The 15,922-nt window shown below is 46.3% G+C and overlaps 1 protein-coding gene across 1 annotated transcript; it reads right to left on the bottom strand.

Annotated features, from left to right (window-relative positions):
• Positions 1-1,555: 1,555 nt before the first annotated feature.
• LOC311362362 (protein AHNAK2-like) lies at positions 1,556-14,434 on the bottom strand (the record flags this gene model as incomplete). Its single annotated transcript, XM_084482178.1, has 8 exons — positions 1,556-1,616; positions 1,898-2,523; positions 3,085-3,245; positions 3,794-3,947; positions 4,558-4,659; positions 5,649-5,756; positions 6,085-6,134; positions 14,380-14,434. The coding sequence occupies 8 exons, from the start codon at positions 14,432-14,434 to the stop codon at positions 1,556-1,558; spliced, it is 1,317 nt and encodes a 438-aa protein (XP_084338304.1).
• Positions 14,435-15,922: the final 1,488 nt, after the last annotated feature.

Below are 15,922 nucleotides of genomic sequence, written 5' to 3'. Positions count from 1 at the left end.
ATCTGGTCCTTTAACCTTTGGAACTGAGAGACCCAGACTTGGAATTTTAATCTTGCTTCCTTCCCCAATAACATCTGGTCCTGTGCTTTTAAGTTCTGTGAAAGGTCCTTCAACATCTGGTCCTTTCACTTTTGTCATTGAAATACATAGATTTGGAATTGTTACGTTGGTTGTCTGTTGTTCAAATATAGCCCCTTTCATTTTTCCACGGTTTGTCTCGTCAACGTATGGCCCCTCGATAGATGCATTCAACTCAACTCCTTCAATATTTATTTTTTTGTACATTTCATGTTCTTCTGATATAATATGTTGGGTGTAGGATCCACTTGTTCTGCTTTTGAATGGTGTCATTTTCCATGTTGCGGAAGTCCTCTCATCATCCTTGTCTTCGGGTTCAATCTCAGAATGTTTGACTTTTACTTTCGATGATGGTTCAACCTCCCCCTCTGGTAATGTTATGTCCATATCTGGCTTTGACACACTTAAATCAACTTCCGTCCCTATCTCTTTTGGAATCGAGCAACTCAGAATTGGCTTTTTGAACTTGGTTCTATGTCTTTCAATTTCACTTTCTGTGGGTTTAGCCATAACTTTAGGAGGTCCTTCATCAACGTTGAGCGTTGAAAGATTTATTTTTGGTAAAGCGAAGTCAACATCAGGGAATCTGATATCTGGTTTTGCAACTCCAAAGTTCGTAAAGAGCTTTTTTCCTTTGTTGGTTTTTTTTGGACTGGTCAAATCCTCTTTGTTGGCTTTGTTTTGGCCTGTGTATATTCCAGATGACCATTCAAAAGAATCCTCCTTTGTTACATGTCCTTGTACATGGGTTTCTTCACCTCTACTTTCTTCTCCGAGTATTAAAATATCCTCTCTTTTGTGTCCCTTAGTCTGCATTTCAACACTACATAAGTCGCCTATTTCCTTGTTTTCCTTATTCATCTCTACTTTAGTCTCAGTAGAAATGGCTTGGGAAACTAGATTGGCAGCGTTTATATTTGGCAGTTGGACTATAGTCCTGCTCAGAGCCAGGTCTTCCTTTGTTTTGGTATCTGACATTTTGGTGGGAGTCCCCTGTGTTTTTACAGTTATTCTTTGTGCATTTGCATCTATCATTGTTATCTCTTCAAGAATAGGGACTCCTTCCATGTCAACTTGAGGCAACTTAAAACCAGGCAATTTTGAAACTGCTTCTTTGACACTTTTAACATCAATGGACATTTGTTCAGTTTCTGCATTAAGTTCGTCAACGCCAATCATTGCCAACCCCTTAGGATCTTTAATGCCTTGTTTCTTCCTCCCTGCGGAGGATGCATCCTCCATACCCGCTATCTCCATCTCCTCCCGTTTAGGAAGTTGTCTTTGGGAAGGACAGGATAGCCTGTCATAAGGATCTTGCTTTGGACTCTCTGTTACAATTTGTACTGAAACCTTCTTATCCTTCACATCTGTTTTTTGTATTATGTCTTCCATTCCAATGTCAGTAAAGCCAACTGTGGGGAGTTTAAACGGGCTTCTCTTGGTGTCTGTTTTCTGTTTAGACCCCTTTGATAGCTTTTCAGCTTCCTTCTTTTGTTTCGCTTTTCCTATCCTTGGAGATATCTTTAAAATTCCTACATCTGACGTGTCATAAGGAAATTCCACCTTTGGCAGATCTTTGTCTTCCTCGGTTGGCACGGGTGTAGAGATAACCTCAAAACCTTTACCAGCAGTTAATTGTGTATCAGTGTTGATTGCAATTTGTGGCCACTCCACTTGTGATGATGATGTTTTTGTAGCATCCCAGTTTTTATTTGCAGTAGGGTCTGGTATATCAACACTTCCCCCAAGTGTCTGTAGTCTTTTTGGGGAGGATTTGTGTGATTTATCTTTTCCCTTAATTTTCATTTTAAATTCAGACTTCTCCTTCTTCTTTTTTTTCTTTCCACTTGGTGACATGTGGGCGGTGGGACTGTCCTGCCCAGCCAGAGCCGCAGTGATGTCCGCAGTCTTCAGAGTGCTGTCCACACTGATCAGTTCCACTCTGTGGTGGGGGGACTCAGGCTCAGCCAGGTCAGCCGTTCCTCGCTCAACCTTCAGCTTGCCGCTTTCAGGGATTTTGGGGAATTGATGTGTTAAATAGGCCGGAGGGGATAGATCCTGTCGCTCTGGGGAGTCTGGGGGTGAGATCTCCATCATGGGGTCCTCATTGGCTCCGTTTAATGGAGTAGTGGTCGGTGTATCTGTGTCCTGGTCTGCGTTAGCACTTTTACTACCCTTGTTCCTTAAAAGGTTCAGCTTTACCTTATGCCTCTTCTTGCCTTTTAGAGCGTCCTGTGATTTGATCGGTGAGTCTGTGTCGCTGGTAGTGGGGCTCAGCTCCAGTTTGGTCTGATCCTCTGCCTCCGAGGTGCTGTGGGACCTCCTGAAGTGGGATTTCTTTCTGCCTTTTCCCAGAGAGGGGAACTTGGGCCATGAGATGCGAGCTTCGCTATGCCTCTTAGTCTTCCTCTGCCCTCTCATCTCTGGTGAGGTCACCTCTTCCTCCTGTTGAGGATTGATATGGAATCAAATGGAAACATTAATTTTGATAATTAATAAAGCATATTTCATGCAGCCAAATGTAACCCAATGTGAATTGGTGTGTGATACTGTAACGGCCGACTCTTGGGCAGCACAACGGTAAGCAGCAGGCCCCCCTCAAATCCCATTCAAACATATTTTTGTTTGTGAATTATAGTGGGAGATTGTGACAGTCCCATTGACACAATACTTTGAGTTGCTGCTTGTGCTCAAATACATTGCCAGCCATTATTTTGTACAGAGAACAGAATATGGTAAACTCCTAACACTAAACTCTGGGTGGTATAATGGTCGTATCAGAGTTTCAGTTACAATGATATACCAAAATACCCTGTCACAACACAAGATATACATCAACACTTAGAAGTAGTTTCTCTTCATTTAAATCCTGTTCCCGTTCATGGTTCAAAGGCTAATTATAGCCAGTGTCAAGTACATACAGTTTCTGTTTGGGTTATGCTGGCTGGACTCCTGAGTCTGTCCAGCCTCAGAAGCAGGTCTGGAGAGATCAGAGATCATAGTTACCTGAATGGTCTCAGGGTGGCCGTCGGGGTCTTCTTCAGGCACTTCCTGCTTGCGTTTCAGGCACAGCTTCACCTTGTAGGCCTGCGCGTGTTCCATAATCTGCAGGGCGTCCTCGTACGACACGTTGTCAAAATACACAGTGGCACTCAGGATCTGGTCCCCTGTGTGACGAGAAGCATGAAGGACCTGTGTTACCGCATTTAATCTACTATACCATGTATACCATGTACCAGGTATAACCCTCTATACCAGGTATAACCCTCTATACCAGGTATAACCTTCTATACCATGTTTAACCTATACCAGGTATACCTCCCCATCCACACCAGGTCTAAAGCCAAATTTTTACTCCTGCGTAAAGTGCTGTACGTCGGTTATGGAGAGCCTCTCCGTCGTCTCTGGCTGCGTGAAATATTTTGTCCGTCAAGCGACAACGGAGACGGCAAGGGCTGCGATTGGTCCTCTAAAAACATCATTTCCGGAATTACTTTTCCGGTTTGACTACTATCACAACGTAAACACTGGCAGCGCCTGCAGCGCTTGCATTGCGTATCCGGCACCACGACGACGGAGAACTATGAGGGCTCGAGGGGTCTCCGTGGTTACACAGTTGGATAGCGCATTGCGCAGTTGTTAGAAGTGTAACCAGCGCTTAACCCTCTATAGCAGGTATACCTCCCCTGGTCTGATGTAATCCTGAGACTCTCACCTTCTTTTACGCTCAGGTTCTTGAAGGCCGGAGACTCCGGGACCACCTGCTTGATGAAGATCCCGTCCCTCCCTCCCCCGCCGACGACAAGACCCTCTGCCCCGCCGTCCTGGGCCGTTTTCACGATCACCTCCGACTCAGGACTGTGAACCTCCTGAAATGAATGATGTCAAATATGAGCCTGCATTCCCTGGCAACCAAGGACCCCATCTTCAATATCTGGGTTCAAATCCCAATCTCCACGACAACCCGTGGGACGAGGGTTGCTCAAGGGTACAGCATACAGGGTAGAGGGTTGGAACCCTGCTAGGGGTTTCTTCCCTAAGTAATTTAAACATGATGTGTCCGTCTTTTGGGAGAAAAAGCATCAGCTAAATGACTAAATAGTGGAGACAAAATAGTACATGGACATATGATATGACATTATTAAATACATAGTATGATATGGAAATATTATATTATTATATTAAATCCAATATACAATATAGAAAAGGATATAGAGTACAATATAGAGTTAGTTCTACACAGTATGTAGAACATACTGTATACTTATACCACATACTATTGTAGAACATACTGTATACTTATACCACATACTATTGTAGAACATACTATATACTTATACCACATACTATTGTAGAACATACTATATACTTGTACCACATTCTATGTAGAACAAAGTATGTTCTTCACACTATGTGGAACATAGTATGCAGTATAAACCGGCCACTATGACATATGTCGTTCTTGCGGCGGGAGCTGACCTTCAGTTTGCTCATCTTGGAAGACGAGCGCTTGTTTAACAGCGAGCCGAGCCCAGACCTTTTCCCGCCTTTTCCACCCTTCTTCTGAAGGTCGTGCTCTGCTCCGCCCTGAGGTCAAACATAGGGTCAGGGTTAACCCTTCTTACCCTGATGTCGAATAATACACACAGGTGCAGAACAGGTTGAGTATTATGTCCAAGTGGGCCCCGGACGATCCAGTCGATCCCGTAATGCACACGCTGGCATCACAACACAGTGACTCATCATGAGCGGCAGCATCTCCAATGGAACGCAGAGATTGGGTGTCCAGGCTAAAGGTCACCTTAATAAAAGTTGGAAGCGCTTTTATTTTGATACATAATCCTGAGTCATCAGGCGGTAATGGGACTATCTTTTTTCATGTCCAAGGAAAAAGCTTTTAGGATTTTTATGTTTCCCCCTCCAAAATATATATCAGGCAATAATATTGATTGAGGGTGACTACTGGCTCTTTGTGTGTGTGTGTGTGTGTGTGTGCGTGCGTGCGTGCGTGCGTGCGTGCGTGCGTGCGTGCGTGCGTGCGTGCGTGCGTGCGTGTGTTTGTGTATGCGTGTGAGTGTGCCTGCGTGTGTGTTTGCTAAGACCAATGACGTTGCATTTTGGTTTGAAGAAAAGTAACTCAAAGGAGGTGTTAGAGGGAAGAGGAGGAGTAAGAGGGAGGAAGAGGAGTAAGAGGGAGGAGGAGGTGGTAGAGGAAGGAGTAGAGAATAGAGGAGGTGGTAGAGACTAGAGGAGGTGGTAGAGACTAGAGCAGGAGGAGGTGGTAGAGACTAGAGGAGGTGGTAGAGGAAGGAGTAGAGAATAGAGGAGGTGGTAGAGGGTAGAGGAGGTGATAGAGAGTAGAGGAGGAGGAGGTGGTAGAGGAAGGAGTAGAGACTAGAGGAGGTGGTAGAGGGTAGAGGAGGAGGTGGTAGAGGAAGGAGTAGACACTAGAGGAGGTGGTAGAGGGTAGAGGAGGAGGTGATAGAGACTAGAGGAGGTGGTAGAGACTAGAGGAGGTGGTAGAGACTAGAGGAGGTGGTAGAGGAGAGGGTGGTAGAGGAGTTCTGCACCTCCTTGTCGCTGTCGGAGAAGTTGGCTGCCTCTGGGAACTCCTCCACAGGAGAGGATCCTTGAGGTCGCGGCCGCTTCTCCTCCACCTGGGACGGCTCGTCGTACAGCTGGGGGGTCACAGGGTCAGGGTGAGCACCACGCCCACCGTCAAGACTTAGGCTGGACTAAACCTGGGGTTAAACCTGGTTTATACCAGGACTAAACTCAGGGTTAAACCTGGTTTATACCAGGACTAAACTCAGGGCTAAACCTGGTTTATACCAGGACTAAACTCAGGGCTAAACCTTGTATAAACCTGGTTTATACCAGGACTTAACTCTGGGCTGAACCTGGGCTACACGTAGGGCTAGACATTGTCTCTAACTCGTTTATTATTTAATTTATTCTATGATTTAATGAGTGAATCTGAATCTGAGTGCAGAAGCTGAGACTCACCGAGTCGTCTTCAGCGCCGGGCTGGCGTCCCTGTAGCCTCCGACCGCCGGCTGAGGAACCACAAACAGGACGACGTTACGTTAAGCTTTGTGAGCCGTGTTCATTTGTACCTTAACAAACCAAAGCCCTTGACCCCGCGGCCACTAAAAAAACCCTTCAGGTTTTTCTTTCCAGGTTTGCTCCCGTGGAAAAAAGGAGCCGTCCAGTTTCAGAAGGACGGTAGCTTGTGAGCACTTAGGGTTAGGGCTCACCCCTTCATCAGCAGGTGACGGGGTGAGGGTCGGTTTGTCTTTCCTTGAACAACAGCGAATGAAGAACCTCAGGGCTTAATAGTGTCAGGGTTATGATGTCCTGTCACCACCTAACTAGAGGAACAGGGGCTTAGAGGAACCAGAGCTTAAAGGAACCAGGGCTTAGAGGAACCAGGGTTTAGAGGAACCAGAGCTTATATGAACCAGGGCTTAGAGGAACCAGATCTTAGAGGAACCAGAGCTTATATGAACCAGGGCTTAGAGGAACCAGGGCTTAGAGGAACCAGGGCTTAGAGGAACCAGGGCTTAGAGGAACCAGGGCTTAGAGGAACCAGGGCTTAAAGGAACCAGGGCTTAGAGGAACACATTTAGTTCATTTTTTACATTTAGAGCATTTAGCAGACGCTTCTATCCAACGCGACTCACAATAAATACATTTGTCATAAGTGAAACAATATATCTCTGTGGGTACAGTAAGGATGTTCATAGAACCAAGTGCCAAAGCACTAACAATCACTAGGTTAACCCATTCCTCGTATACAACAGAGATAACTAGGATAAGACGCTACACACAACTAAGTACTACAACTAAGTACTACAACTAAGTGTGACGTACGATAAGTGCGTACATTTAGTGCCGGGACGTACAACATACAATAAGTAGGAGGAGGGGGGGGGAGAAAGCATGAATATTGACATCTTGAGAGAGTGTGTTTGTGAGGAGTCAGCCGGTCTGAGCAGGAGATTATTTTGAGTTTTCCCGGAGCCAGATCCCAGAGGACCAAACCGATCCATTTTATAGATCCTGAATCAGCTTAAGTCTGGGACAGAGCTGGGAAGTGCGTTTCAAAAATCGTTAGCTGGACTGATGTGTTACATCATCATCCCTGAAACAACGTTAGGAAGGTGAGGACACGACCCGGGAATGTACCTGAAACAAAGGAAATGGGTCTCTCTCACTCTCTCTCTCTCTCTCTCTCTCTCAAACTGAATGTCTCACTCCCCCCTCTCTCTCTCTCTCTCTGTCTCTCTCTCTCTCTCTCTCTCTGTCTCTCTCTCTCTCTCTCTCTCTCCTAAACTGTCTGACTCTCTCTCTATATATATATATATATATCAAACTGAATGTCTTTCTCTCGCTCTCTCTTTCTCGCTCTCTTTCTCTCTTTCTCCCAAACTGTATGACTGCATGTCTCTCTCTCTTTATCAAACTGAATGTCTCTCTCTCTGTTTCTCTTAAAACTGAATGTCTCACTCTTTCTCACTAAAACTGAATTCCTCTCTCTCTCTCTCTCTCTCTCTCTCTCTCTCTCTCTCTCTCTCTCTCTCTCTCTCTCTCTACCACCACTTGATGAACAATAATAACCCAACTCACCTCCAGATGCTCTCCACTATAACAACAGATGTCCTACTTCAGTCCAGTGGTGAACACACTGCGTTGCTCTGCCGTGTTCCCAGAGTGATCTAATCTCAGACTGCGTGTTGGTCTGATGTTCCTGAGGTTGGAGGTAGGTGTGTCTGCTAATCTGCTACCTTGGATGCCTAATTTCCTTAAGTCACCGGTGTGAACAACACATCGGTCCACCCTTTAAGTCCTCCTCCTCCTCCTACAGTGTCCAGCCTTTCAATGTGTGTCTTTGTCCAGCAACACACACTACTGCACATTACTAAACACCACTACACACTAATACAACACACTATTACACACTACTGCACACTACTGCACACTGCTACACACTACAACACACCACTACACACTACTACACACTACTACACATTACTAAACACTACTACACACTAATACAACACACTATTACACACTACTGCTAACTACAACACACCACTACACACTACTACACACTACTACACACTACTACTACACACTACTGCACACTACTGCACACTGCTACACACTACTACACACTACTACACACTACTGCACACTACTGCACACTACTACACACTAATACACACTACTGCACACTACTACACACTACTACACACTACTGCACACTACTGCACACTACTACACACTACTACTACACACTGCTACACACTACTACATACTACTACTACACACTACTGCACACTATACACACTAATACACACCACTGCACACACTACTACAGTAGTCGGTTCACTGGTCAGTTGGCAGGACTCAGATCTGAACTCCCTAGCCAAATATTGACCATGGGGGTGAGGTCACGGCTTGATCAAAACTAATCAACAACCACCCTCTTAACATCCTAACCCCATTCCAAACACTGGTTTGGAATATAATGGATGTCGATGCCTTGCCAGCTTCCCAATTGTTGAACAAAGACGGCTGTGTCTTGTGTTTGGGTGTAGCTAGATTTGTGTAGGTGGGGCTATGTCTTGTGTTTGGGTGTAGCTAGATTTGTGTAGGTGGGGCTATGTCTTGTGTTTGGGTGGGGCTAGAGGCAGGTGTGTGGGGCTATGTCTTGTGTTTGGGTGTAGCTAGATTTGTGTAGGTGGGGCTATGTCTTGTGTTTGGGTGTAGCTAGATTTGTGTAGGTGGGGCTATGTCTTGTGTTTGGGTGGGGCTAGAGGCAGGTGTGTGGGGCTATGTCTTGTGTTTGGGTGTAGCTAGATTTGTGTAGGTGGGGCTATGTCTTGTGTTTGGGTGTAGCTAGGCGTGTAGGTGTAGCTATTTCTTGTGTTTGGGTAGGGCTAGAGGCAGGTGTGTGGGGCTATGTCTTGTGTTTGGGTGTAGCTAGATTTGTGTAGGTGGGGCTATGTCTTGTGTTTGGGTGTAGCTAGATTTGTGTAGGTGTAGCTATTTCTTGTGTTTGGGTGTGGTTATAGTCTTGTGGGTGGGGCTAGAGCCTTGCGATGGGTGGGGCTACAGTCGTGTGGGTGGGGCTAGAGTCGGGTGGGAGGAGCTAGAGCCTTGTGTTTGGGTGGGGCTAGAGTCGGTGGGAGGAGCTAGAGCCTTGTGTTTGGGTGGGGCTAGAGTCGGTGGGAGGAGCTAGAGCCTTGTTTGGGTGGGGCTAGACGCTGTGTTTACAGATCTTTTTGACCCCTATGGTCTTCCTGCTTTGGGTTTTTGCTAATTGGCTAACAAGTAATTAGCCTCTTCATTGCAGCTAAACTAATAAAGACACACAGAGAGTCTGTGTGTCTCGCTTCTCAGTATTTTCAGCAAATCATCAGGAGACTCTGAGGACGGGGAGGTGAAGACAATTCGATTTGGGGCCTGGAAGCAGGGAGCACATGCTTCTTATCTACTGAAGAGTTAGGGTTAGTTTAAGGGTCAGGGTTGGTTTCATCTTCCTCTCTGCTCAAGAGTTAGGGTTAGTTTAAGGGTTTAGGGTTAGTTAGTTTCAACCTTCTCTCTGCTGAAGAGTTAGGGTTAGTTAAAGAGTCAGGGTTGGTTTTATCTTCCTCTCTGCTAAAAAAGTTGGAGTTGGTCAAAGAGTTAGGGTTACAAAGCTGTAGGCTCCACTGGTGGCTGGGGGTTGAGAATCACGAGTCACCTGGTACCAAGTCAAGGAGTCAACCCCGACTGACTGACGGCTCTGAGGTTCATGGCGTCGATTCAACAGCGCGGCACAGCTACAGAAACCGACCAATCAGCTGGTGGTGGACCATGTGGACCATGAGCCAATCACAGGGCAACACACTCAATAGTTGGGTTTTAAAGCACACACACTCATTCACCTGACAGCTGCATGACAGCTGCTCACTCATTCACCTGACAGACCTGGCACTGAGAACAGTCTAGGCAGGAAATGAATCAAACAGAAAGAAGTATGTTTAAGTTAGTGAATAATCCCACGAAAATAACAATTGTTCTGATTTCGGTCCTTAGTTTGAGCCCTTTTCACCTCAGAGCCCAGAACAGACAACCATAGGCTACAACACTGCGGAACAATTAACAATCCTATTCGCTATCTTACTTGAAAGCCCAAAGACCCATAGTTGTACAGACTAAATAACTAAAAAAAGATGTATAAATCTATCAAGAAACCTCATCACCGGACACTTCCACTGACAAGGGCTACTCAATGCTATAGGACATCCTTTTGGCACAGTGCAGCCACCGTAGCTTCTCCTGTGGGAGGGAGGGAGGGAGGGAGGGAGGTTGTTTTTTTCAGTTGGTTGCAATCTGCAACTCCACCGCTAGATACCACTAAACCCTGCATCGTGAATCACATCTCCCCGTTATGGCCCCTTCTGCAGCCTTCCTTCCCTGCTCAGACGGATGGGGTGGGGAGTTTCCCCGGACCGGGGTTGGACAGTACAGAGACAGGTCCTTAAGGAGCAGGTAGGGGTTGGACAGTACAGAGACAGGTCCTTAAGGAGCAGGTAGGGGTTAGACAGGTCATTAAGGAGCAGGTAGGGGTTAGACAGTACAGAGACAGGTCATTAAAGGAGCAGGTAGGGGTCAGACAGTACAGAGACAGGTCATTGAGGAGCAGGTAGGGGTTAGACAGTACAGAGAGAGGTCATTAAGGAGCAGGTAGGGGTTAGACAGTACACAGACAGGTGATAAAGGAAGCAGGTAGGGGTTAGACAGTACAGAGAACCCCCCTTGTAAGTGCAACAGTTAGCATTGTGTTTTGTTTTTGATTTGATTTAATAGATGCACAGACTTCAGACTTCTTGGAAGCTTCTGGAGAAACAGACACACACACTCCCTAACACACACACTTCCTCACACACACAGTCCCTCACACACACACTCTCTCACACCACACACACACACACACACTCCCTCACACACACACACACACACACACACACACACACACACTCTCACACACACACACACACACACACACACACTCCCTCACACACACACACACTCCCTCACACACACACACACTCTCTCTCTCTTTCACACACACACTCCCTCACACACACACACACACACTCTCATACACACACTCTTCTCTCACACAAGCACACACTCAGACAAGCACACTCTCTCTCTCTCACACACACACACACACACACACACACACACACATTCTCTCTCACACACACTCCCTCACACCCTCGTCCACCCTTCCTGGAACTTGGTGTGCTCTCTCTCTCTCTCTCTCTCTCTCTCTCTCTCTCTCTCCCTCGCCCCTTGTGCTATTGTTACATCATCTCCCTTCATCTCCCCATCTCTTCCTTGTCATCCTCTTCCTCCCCATCCTCTTCCTCATCATTTTATCTCCCTGACCTTCAGCGTGTCTCAGACTGTTTAAACTCAGACCACTTCAACAGAAACCAGTTGAACTCAAACCAGTTTAACTCAACCAGTGAACCGCTTTTCAACAGAAACCGGTTCCACTCAAACCAGTGGGACTCAAACCAGTTCAACACAAGTCAGCTGACCTCAAACCAGTTTAACAGTGCAATACATGTCGAGTCTGTACATGATTGCATTGATAATTAATAATAATGATGATAATCAAAACATTGACGTTATGCATAATATACATGCCTTATACATATCCATCCATCCATTCATACACATACATACATATATATATATACATATATAATATATACAGTATGTATATATTTGTTTGCTAACTGCATCTGGCATCTGTAGGCTTACAGTTGTGCTCATAATAGGTGCGTCCAGAGCGGGGATGTAAACCCAGCGGTGGAGACCGTATCTGCAGAGTTCTCAGGTTACTAATGCAGACTTCCTGAACCTTCCTCTCTTGATGAAGAGGTTCAAAAATATAACCCACTCAGACTAAGTGCTCAGTACTAACAGTACAGTACCGGAGACCCAGAGAGTCCACAGCCTGAGGTGACCGGCCTGTAGCTGCCCCTGGCACATGTTTTTAAATTCACTTTGATAAATGGTTAATATCACAATCACAATCACAATCAGCTTTATTGGCCAAGTACGCACACACACAAGGAGTTTGACTCGGGTAGGGTGGACACTCTCTCAGACAGTAGACAACAGACAAATACAAACAAACATACACATACATACGCACACAATATAGACATGTTCCACATAGGGAAGATATAGGCTGCGTGCCATGGGACACAGCACAAGTAGCAGGTAGGTATTTGACAAATCTTATCTACAAAATATACATAATATGTTAATTATGCATATACATAAAATATACATGTATAAATATGGGCTGAAGGGAATATTGAGATGACGGTGCTAAAATAGTATTTTGTGTTTTGTACATTCCTCATATTGCATATTGGCAAGTTTGACCCAAGCTTGGGAATCTCTTACGTGTCGTTTACAGTTTAAAATGCAGGTTCATCCAGACGTAAACAGTGTGTAGAGAGAGAGAGTGACCAGCCTCCAGGAGCCCTATGCTAAGGCTTTAGCTCTGAGGTACTAACGACCAGCAACATGAAACAGGCTACACCTTAGCAATGCAGATCTCTCACTCACTCTCACTCTCTCTCTCTCTCTCTCTCTCACTCACTCTCACTCTCTCTCTCTCTCTCTCTCTCTCGCTCTCTCTCTCTCTCTCTCTCTCTCTCTCTGAGTCTCTGACTCAGCACATAAGAGAGGATAATAAAGAGGGGAGAGAGAGAGATGTAGGGGAGAGAGAGAGAGGGGAAGAGAGAGAGAGAGATGTAGGGTAGAGAGTGAGAGATATAGGGTAGTGAGAGGGGGGAGATAGAGAGAGATGTAGGGGAGAGAGATATATAGGGTAGAGAGAGAGTGAAGGAGGGAGAGGAGAGAGAGAGATGTAGGGAAGAGAGAGAGAGAGATGTAGGGTAGAGAGAGAGAGATGTCGGGTAGAGAGAGAAATAGATGTAGGGTAGAGAGAGAGAGAGAGATGTAGGGGAGAGAGAGAGAGAGAGATGTAGGGAAGAGAGAGAGAGAGAGAGAGATGTAGGGTAGAGAGAGAGAGAGATGTAGGGTAGAGAGGGAGAGATGTCGGGTAGAGAGAGAAATAGATGTAGGGTAGAGAGAGAGAGAGATGTAGGGGAGAGAGAGAGAGAGAGATGTAGGGGAGATAGAGAGAGAGAGAGAGAGAGATGTAGGGGAGAGAGGGAGAGATGTCGGGTAGAGAGAGAAATAGATGTAGGGTAGAGAGAGAGAGAGATGTAGGGGAGAGAGAGAGAGAGAGATGTAGGGGAGAGAGAGAGAGAGAGAGAGATGTAGGGGAGAGACCAGAGGGCGGTCGAGAGAGAGAGAGAGAGAGTGTGAGTTGTACCTGGAGCGGCGTGCCAGTTTGGCAACGACAGGTGAAAACAGTCACACATGATGCCGTCCGAGCGTCGCTACGGTGACGGTCGCTACGGTGACTGCAGAGCGGCCCACCCTGGGTCGTCCGAGGGGAGAGAGGGGTCCCGCAGCAAAGAACTGAAGAGAGAGAGAGCGAGAGAGCGAGAGAGAGTCCTTACTGGTCCTGGGAGAGAGAGAGAGGGAGAGAGAGAGCAAGAGAGGGAGAGAGAGAGAGCGAGAGAGAGTCCGACTGGTCCGGGGAGCGGAGAGCAGACGTCTGAAAACGTCTGAAAACAAAAAACGCTCTGAGGCTAACCTTGTTATGGGAGGAGCCCTCCCTCCCTCCCACTGATGCTCACACACACACACCCTCCGTCCCACACACACACACACACACACACACACACACACACACCCTCCGTCCCACACACACACACACACACACCCTCCGTCCCACACACACACACACACACACACACACAAATACACTTGCACACACTTAAACACACATAGACCCAGACACAATTACAGACACACACGCACACACACACACACACACACACACACTCACTCATGCACTCCTTTTGTGTCTTTTGGCAGATTGATCCTTTAATGGATGCAGCAGTGAGAGGAGGAGGAGGAGGAAGAGGAGGAGGAGGAAGAGGAGGAGGTGGAGGAGGAGGAGGAGGTGGAGGAGGAGGAGGAGGAGGAGGAGGAGGAGGTGGAGGAGGAGGAGGAGGAGGAGGAGGAATAGGAGGAGGAGGAGCGGTAGGTTGAGGAGGAGGTGGAGGAGGGGAGGAGGATGAGGAGGAGGAGGAGGAGGAGGAGGTGGAGGAGCGGATAGGGTGAAATGCAACGCAGCATTACCATGCATCTTCTGCTCTGCAAAGCATATCTCATAACTCCTCATGTACGCCGTCATCGAACTCAATACATGAGACACAATGAGGCAGAAGCAGTGTCAATGTTTAGTAAATAGATACTGAGAACATGATACTATCTATACTATCTAAAGCTACACAACCCTGTCCATTCCACTCTTTTCAGGCCAAGTATGTGCTTGTGACTAGATGCCAGATATGCTTGTTTTCGGAAAATTGATTTTTTTCCCAATAATTCATTAGTCCAAAAGTACCTCCAAGTGTAACCATCTAGAAATGTAGTTCAAGGTATAGATGACGGGGGAATCTTGATTAGTGGTGGAGATTTTCTCTTTCCATGTTTGCCTCAAAGTGCTCAGTGACACAGCAGTTTGTTTGGATGAAGTCCAAAACGCCTCAGAACAGATTAGAAGATGACAGGTTGGATGATACAGCTAGCGGTGTCGGGCTAAATGATAGAGCTAGGGCTGGATGACACAGCGGCGTAGGGCTGGATGACACAGTGGCGTAGGGATGGATGACACAGTGGCGTAGGGATGGATGACACAGCGGCGTAGGGCTGGATGACACAGCGGCGTAGGGCTGGATGACACAGTGGCGTAGGGATGGATGACACAGTGGCGTAGGGATGGATGACACAGTGGCGTAGGGATGGATGATACATTTAGCGGTGTAGGGCTGGATGATAGATGTAGGGTTGAATCATAGTGCTAGCGGTGTAGGCCTGGATGATAGGGCTAGGGCTGTAGGGCTGGATGATACAGCTAGGGCTGGATGATCGGGCTAGGGCTGTAGGGCTGGATGATACAGCTAGATAGCGCTGTAGTGCTAGATGATGCAGCTAGGGCTAGAGGATAGAGAGGTGTAGGGTTGGATGACGCTCATAGAGCTTGCTTTACCGTACTAGGTTGTTTACAGTTTTTCACAGTTGCTGAAACACATTTCCTGATAGACTACCTCACTTTCCCAAAACCCTAAACACAAATCTCAAAACACACAAAATGCAAAATCCTGCACTTCTCTTGCAAAAGCACACTTTGCCCTCAGGTGTTAAACAGTGTTAACTCTTCACTAAATGGTATTTTCTTTTCAAATGACAAACACATCCATCATATGAGTAGACATTTCTAAGCACCCATTGAACACTGGTGTGCAGAATGGAAAACACTATAGTAATATTACGATATAATGTTTACGTACACTCAAATAGAAAACAACACACAATACTTTGCAGTAACAACAAATACTGTAAACACAGCAAACAGGATGAAAACGGGATGAAATGAAAGCGATAACAGAAAATAGCCAATACTGTAAACAAAACATCTGAATGAATGAATGAATGAACAAATGCATTTTTATTGGTCGTAACCAAAGGGTAGGGGCAGAAGCTTCAGCTTATATCAAGCCCCCCCTTCTCACATTTTTAAGAGTAAACAAATGTCATACACTTACCTGCATATACACATACATTAAGCATGGGCGATTCGCGAACGATTCGGTCAGAACGAACGAATCCCGAAGGTGAA

Source organism: Micromesistius poutassou (genome assembly GCF_964030765.1).
Source record: "Micromesistius poutassou genome assembly, chromosome: 17".
Taxonomy (NCBI): domain Eukaryota; kingdom Metazoa; phylum Chordata; class Actinopteri; order Gadiformes; family Gadidae; genus Micromesistius; species Micromesistius poutassou.
Note: the sequence above shows the minus strand (reverse complement) of the source record. Positions and strands in the feature narration are given on the sequence as shown.